The sequence below is a fragment of the Cyprinodon variegatus genome, unplaced genomic scaffold (genome assembly GCF_000732505.1).
Source record: "Cyprinodon variegatus isolate N-32 unplaced genomic scaffold, C_variegatus-1.0 Scaffold56, whole genome shotgun sequence".
In the NCBI taxonomy this organism is placed as follows: Eukaryota; Metazoa; Chordata; class Actinopteri; order Cyprinodontiformes; family Cyprinodontidae; genus Cyprinodon; species Cyprinodon variegatus.
Window position 1 is genome coordinate 155,899 of NW_015150509.1, and position 7,313 is coordinate 163,211.

Below are 7,313 nucleotides of genomic sequence, written 5' to 3' on the forward strand. Positions count from 1 at the left end.
AGCCTGCCAAATGTTGAAAGGGCAATATTATTGCCATTGCTGTTAATATAAAGTAGACATTTTTACACATTCAGCGATAAAATGTTACAGGGGATGGTAGGGATGGTCATTTAAGAAGGGGGGTGATTTTTAAGAATTAAAAATTCAGCTGGAGTCAGGGTAACATTTTAGCTGCAATTCTTCACTGCTTATGGTATCAAAAAAAAAAAAAAAAAAAAAAAAAACGGGAAATCGTCTACATACTTGTCCTGTTTTCCATTTCAAGCTGTTCAGAGTTCAGTTTGAGGAATGTTTGTTTTACCCTTTTAGTTTTTCCCATGTAAGCGTGTTTTTTTGTTGTTGTTTTTTTTAAGAAATAATATTGATGCCTGAACTATTTTAACCACTGAAAACCAGAGGTGGTCAGTTAACACGTTCTCATGGTTAAACATAACTGTGATGCCCTTAAGTATTAGGATGCTTTGGCCTTTTTCACACTTTATTTTTATAGCTCCTTATATTGCTTATGCAACTGCGGTTTGCGCTGAAATGCACTGAAAAAGGGTGCAGAGTTGCAAAGTTGATGAAAATGTATTTATTTATATATATAGATATCTCTATATATAGATATGTGTGTGATAGATGTCTACCAGTTCTGCATCAATGATTTTTCAAATTTCCAACTGGGTTTACATCTGAAAATGATTCTGTTCCATGCAGTCATACCCCTTTCCCTTTGGATATACATATCTATTTGAGGAACTTTATTTCTATAAAAAGAGGGAACACCTTAATCTCTAAATTCTCTGATTCAAACCCACTTAGATCTGACAGGTCTTAGCAAAGTATTCCCTCTAGCTTTAATAACGTCCAGTACCTTTAAAAACTTCGGGGTGAACTGCTTCTCATGTCCACGTGCGCGGACGTCATTGCCGCGCATGCTTCCACTGCACCGAATATTCTGAATCGTAAAATTCAAGCCCCCTATTGCTACGCAGTATCTGAGCGCAGATCGTTTTGTGAATCCGGTTCCGGCGTGCCGACAACACCGATGCCCACCGACTGATCGCAGGGCTTTTTTTTTTATTTTTTTTTTAACCCGAACAGCACAGAACTGTAGCAGCTGACAGGCGGATGCAGAGGGAGGGGGTTGCCGTTACAACCCGGTGGATTTCTCACGGTCGGCGGGTTTGAACGCTCTTCTGTCCGGATGACACCCCCCCTCCAACACAAAAAAATAACCTATGCTGAAAACTTTCAGCGGTCCGTTTGACGCGGGGGTGTTATTCAGATCTCCAAGCCGGTCCGAGAGCAGTCATGATGCAGGTGCAAACTGTGGGCTAACGGGCACTGAAATGACTTGTTCGGCCGCTGACGCGATCCGTTATGCCATGCCAACCCCGCATCGTCAGATGCCATTTTGCTCTGCGTTTCCCCGGCGTTTGGCTTTCTATTATTCCGGGCCTGTTGTATAATTAGAAGTTCATGAGGCGAGTAGCAAAACAAGCTGGTGCAATGAGAAGCTACGCTGTCAGTGGATCAGTGCGCAGTTTGTGCTGAAGCTTATGGGTCCTGCGTACTCGAGCCCCCGGCTTCTAGTTGGAGAGGTGTGCTGCGGGACTACAGCGGCTACACATCTGGACCGCCTGATCGCTGTCATCCGCGGCCTCATCGGACTGTGTACTCGTTGAACTTGTGTGTTTTTTTGGGGGGGTAGAACGAGCCAGGTCGCTACGGATGGTGTCGTGTTAGAGGGGTGTATATTTGGCTCGGACTTAGGGTGTGATCTACTGGAACAACACATCCTAAACCCCTGGCTGGGTCACTACTCAAGAAATAGACGCGTGAGCTATGAATTTTGCGTAGCCGAGTCACGCGTTTTTTTTTTAATAGTGACATTGCAATCTTTTCCCAACTGTGGTTGTTTCTTCACCCGATTACATCGGAAATAGAGCATAAAAGAGTGAAAGTGGAGTATTGTCCGTCGTACGTCTCAGCGCAGTGGGATTTCTACGTCTGGTCGGCGTTCCCCCCCACCCTTCCCGCGGTGACGGTTATGGGTCGGAAGCGGTGTGTCGGTGCAGATTGTTCCAAGATGGCGGCCGGGTGCTGCGGGGTGAAGAAGCAGAAACTGTCGGGATCTCCCGGGTCGGGGGGTCCCGGCGGGGTGGGGGCGGGAAGCGGGGTGACAGGAACCGGACATTGTGGCTCGGAGTTGGGGATTGGCTCCTCCGCGACGGTTGCAGCAACGGCGAACGTGAGCAGAGCCAACGGCCTGGGGGGACCCGGAGGGAACATTAGCGGCGGTAGCGGTAGCAGCGGAGGCACAAACGCTCTGTCTCCTGCCCCGGCCGGTTACTCTACATCCGGCCTCTCCCCGAACCTCAGCCCAGGACCAGGTTCGGGAAGTGTTGGCAGAAAAATGGTCGTCTCAGCAGAGATGTGCTGCTTCTGTTTTGACGTGCTTTATTGCCATCTGTACGGATACCAACCTCCGAGAACACCCAGGTTTACAAACGATCCCTAGTGAGTATTTATGTCTTTTGTTTTGCTCCGTTTGAACTCTGAGTGAAATTCCCTCAACAGTTGCTTACCTGTCCAAAACTACTTGACCAATCTATGGCACCTTTTGTCCATTATATAAAGCTCGAACTGTCACCTAAAAGCACCAATTAAAAACTGTCGATTTTAATTCATAAAGTCGTATCTTAACTGGCCAAGTTTTAAGTTGGGCCTAGTCAAAAAAGGCTGTTCTGGCCTGCGGCTAAACAAACCGCACGGAAATATACAATTATTTAAGAAAGACTTCGAATAAGAAATGCCCAATATCAATCATTGCTTGATGCACCAATGTAATTTAAAAAATAAATACTAGTAAATAATCATGAAACAAAATATTTTACAGTTTTAATAATCTAAAAAAAAGGACTATTATTAGCTCATGCTAGCTTTCGCCTCTATCGAAGAGCGACTGCTTGTTCCTACAATAAAGCGGGATTTTTCAGTTAATTACCTATGTCAGTTTTCACAAATGCACGAATAAAATGTTTTTAAAAAGTGCATCAATATTTGAATTAAGTTTTATTTGATCTAGACATTTATCCCAAGTACATTGACGTTGGCATATTGGGCTTAGCCTTGTTAGCTTAAAGCCTTGCTAGCATAGCAATGGCAGATAGCGACTGATTTGTAATTTAAATGTATTTTTAAAGTCCTGTTTGATATTTTGACTAAATAACTGTTTGTATTTTCTACTCGTTTTCTTATATACTTTGTTGTATTTTAGGGACATTCTTGTAGAAATAAGGAAATAATCAGTTTTCGCCAAGCAACAAAGAACATATGCTACATGCTAATTCCTTAGCAGTCTTAGGCTTTATGTTGAAGAAGAGATAATGCCATTGGCAGATGATAAAAACAAAAAACAAAACAGAAAACTGATTTTTGCAAGTAATTGATGGTTTGAAAATGTTTATTTTAAAATGATCATAAATTTAGCCCCTGTCAATATTTTTTCTCAACAACTTTCCTGTTGCGGCCTCTATAGAAACATTTTGTTCCCTAACTAACATGACCAGGGTAATATGGTGGCATGTGACACAAAGGGTGTCTTACTCACATATTTGAGGGAACTATTTTTATTTTTCGCTTTGCAACCAGTGCTCACATTTCCACTATTTTTTCATTTATGTCTGTTAGCCTCTCAAAAAGAATGTAATCTGTGTACTATTATTTGTTGATACTGAAAAAAATGAACCTAAGAAAGACTTTTAATAGTACTTTTAATAGTTTAACTGTTATTGATCTTTTTTTGAGTTAATGCAATGCTTTACACAAAGAGCCTGCAAAAAGTATTCCTACTACTTGAATGTTTACTTTGTACATTTTGTCCTTTGGAAGCTTCAAAATTCAGTCTCTTTTGTTTGAGCCACTTTTAAAAGACCATTATAAAGAGGTACATATTGTTAAAATGTAAGCTGAAAAAAAAGAGAAGAAAAACAGAGTTGCTCCACAATAAAATGTGTTTAGAAGCTCTCTAATCAGTAAATGCAGTTCACCCATGTGAAATGGAACCAAATTATCAGTGACGTTTGGTTTAGGTTGCTGAGTTTTGTAGGACCTCACTGATCAAAAACTAGAACCAACAAAATCCTTCTTAAAAATCTAATATTTTGACTTATTTTTAAAAAAGTACCCAAACATTCTTTAAGACCATAACAAGAATGGTCTATATCATTCTTCTTTGGGGAAAATCAGGTATCATAACAAGGCATCACTGTCAAAAAGGATTTTATGTTCTATATGGTTTTTGTGTGATAGTTTATATTTATAGAATTTTTTTAATAGCTTTGGATGTTAGATTGAAAAAATTATCCACATTTATGAATTTAGTACGCCTAAAAAAAAAAAAAAAATCAGTGATTCTAGAAAGTTAGACATTTGTTTTTTAAAACAAAGTTAGACATCTTTGTTTTAAAAAAAAAAACAGCCTCTAACCCTTTAAGCTGTGAAATAAAGGCTCACAAAGGTTGAATTCTCCTGCTTTCCCGTCTTTGATACTATGGCATGCAGGTCATTTTAAGAATTCACTCTGTCAGCACCTCTGTCAGAGCCTAATGGTGTGGGACTGCAAAGTGGAAGGACACAGTCTTTGGACTACCATTTTTACCTGAAGTGATTTGCATGCTTCTTTTATTAATGATACTGGATGCACTGTGTTTTTGTGACCAAACAACTGAAAAATGCATAATATTTCTCATTTGAGAACATGTTATTTTTATTTCACCTCACTTGTTAATCAAAAGATGGTGAGATATTTAACCCTTAATGACCAACATTAGAACATTCGCTGTATTTTTTTTTTTTTTTACAAGCTGTAGAGCCATTTTTTTTTAAAGCATTTCAATATGTAAGACAACATTAGAACTCTTACATTTCAAATGAACCAACTGAAAAATTAAAATCTTTTTTTTTTGGACATACTTTCTGAATACAGAAAAATACCATCTCTATCCCTCGAAAAATTGTAATGTAAAAAACTTGGACAAAACAATTTAAAACCAGTGAAAATCTTCATTGCAGTGTGTCCGAAGCTTAATTATTTAAATACCCTTCATTTTGTAAACAGAGATTAAATGAAAATAAAAAGAAATATGTACATTGTGAAACATTTGAGAAATTATATGTACTTCTAAAATGTTTGCAGGTGTGCAATCAAATCTTTAATTTTACCAGATACATATGAACACATTTAAAAGTGTAGATAATGACAGATCATTTTTGTTTGGAAAACAAAGTGTTATAACCCACAAAAAAAAAAATCAAATCATTTTTTTTTGTGTATTAAAAATTTATGGTGGTATGATGGTGATATTCTTTATTAAGATGCAAAATTTAAAAACACAACAGGAGCACCCTAACCCTATCTATAATGAATTATTTACAATACTGGAATTGCAGGCTCAGAGTAAAGCTTAGTTTACTGTGGAAGAGTGGATCAGCTGATCCAGTCTGCCACAGAGCTCCTTGTGCAACAGATAGCTGTTTATTACAGAAATGTCCACAAAGAGATGCGGCACTGTTGGATACAACCTCCTGCTCTTTGTACTTAAGGAAAAAGAGACAATCAATTGGTCAAAAAAAGGTCGTCTACTAATTTAGTAATCAAGTAATAGTTGACTGGTGTATAGCAACCCACTTAGAGCAGTAATTACATATAAATATTTTAAATTTAAGATAAAAAAACAAAACAAACTTTTTTATCTGTCAATATGCTCTATCCAGTACTCAAGTGGAAAGGTTTTAGTTTCGCCTGGTTTAATTCTGTAAAGAATCAAAGAACCTTTTGCTATCCGATTCTTAACCGATCATTTGAAAAAATGATCAACATATTAAGTGATTACTTAATCTTTAGTTGCAGCCCTAGTCTAGATTGTTTTTTTGTTTTTGTATTTTTATTTGATTTATGCAAAATAAAAATAGCATTTTCAGGGGAAAAACAGTGCTCCAGGACTCGATGTGAGTACAATGTTCAATTTTTTTCCTCTATGATTTGGAAAAAGAAAATAAAAAGATTGCTCTGTCTTATTTGGTCGCAATTATCCAGGAACCTAAAAATAGATATGGAAAAGGGAGCACTGGTACCCCTGCCAGTCAGAAAGGGTTAATAAATGCACCAAACGTTTTCCATTGAAAAATAATTATTTTTTTATTAGACAGCAACGTAAATTAGCTTTAAGAATGCTGCAGACTCTAGAAGTCACATTTTCTCTTTTCAGCATAATTTCCATGAACAGCAGTCAGCAGCGCAGGCTGAATAGACTACTTTAATATGCCACTACTTCGTGGGGCTTAAAATTTCACTGTAGCGGTTGACTCGTAAAGATGTTCAGTCACACAGTAAATTGCTGTCCTGTTCATGTTTGCCAGTTGATTAAAACACACAGGCATGCAGCCATAGCTCTATGTTTCATCATAGGACTCTTAGCTCAGTTTACCTTTGTCTTCCAGCTCATCGTTTAGTTTTGGTGATTTGTGAAACATGCACGCTGAAATCTAAATAGCATTTATATTAAGCCGAGGAACTCTACAGAAGGAAAAAAAGTTTGATCTTAAAGTGTTCTTAAAGTGTGAAACCCTCCAGATCTGTAACATAATCTATGTGGTGATATAAAAGTTGGATGTGAAGTGTTGACAAGAATTTTCCATGAATTTCCCAAACATTAGGAGCATTCAGGTTGGAAAGTGTAAGGTGACGAATCAGTTGGTTATCTAACCGTCATAGTATTGCCTCCAACCAAAGATCAGTTTCCTGATGGATAACAAGATAATCTCTGCTGCACGTGTGCAAGCTCCATCTGGTCTGAGGAACTGGTGCGTTTGGTCTGTCATGTCCTGGACATGTCCTTAACCTCAGGGGGTGGGATGGGCTTGTCAAACTGAATTATTGAGATCAGCAGCGACATTGGTCAGTGCTCTCTGGTAGGGTCCGGGAAACACTTCAGGGGTCGTGGATTGTTGCAGTTTTGTCACATTTTTGAAAAAATTCAACTATGACAGTCCTTTGTTTTAAAAGCATTTTTTTTTACCCCCCTTCAGCTTAAAGTTTAAAAATCCTTTTAAAAAAAAAAAAAACCTGTTCTAAAAATATAAACTTTTAATTTTTTTTTTTAATTCACCCACATTTGGAGCAAAAATAAACCCCATAACAGCCATTTCTCATGCTGTCTAAGTTCAGCTGATATAGTTACTGATGTGTAGGGTTGTCAAAAGTATCGAAACTCAAAAAAGTATCGATACTGAAATGTTGTATCCAGATACAATACTCGTTTTTA

At 38.0% G+C, this 7,313-nt stretch overlaps 1 protein-coding gene across 1 annotated transcript in view; it reads left to right on the top strand.

The window, feature by feature from the left end:
- The first annotated feature begins 1,098 nt into the window (after positions 1–1,098).
- Positions 1,099–7,313, top strand: part of ammecr1 (Alport syndrome, mental retardation, midface hypoplasia and elliptocytosis chromosomal region gene 1) — an 18,742-nt gene continuing 12,527 nt past the window's right edge. The window contains exon 1 of the mRNA XM_015371332.1: positions 1,099–2,505. Coding sequence (XP_015226818.1) covers positions 2,036–2,505 — 470 coding nt within the window. The 5' untranslated portion in view covers positions 1,099–2,035. The remainder of the gene's footprint in view (positions 2,506–7,313) is intronic.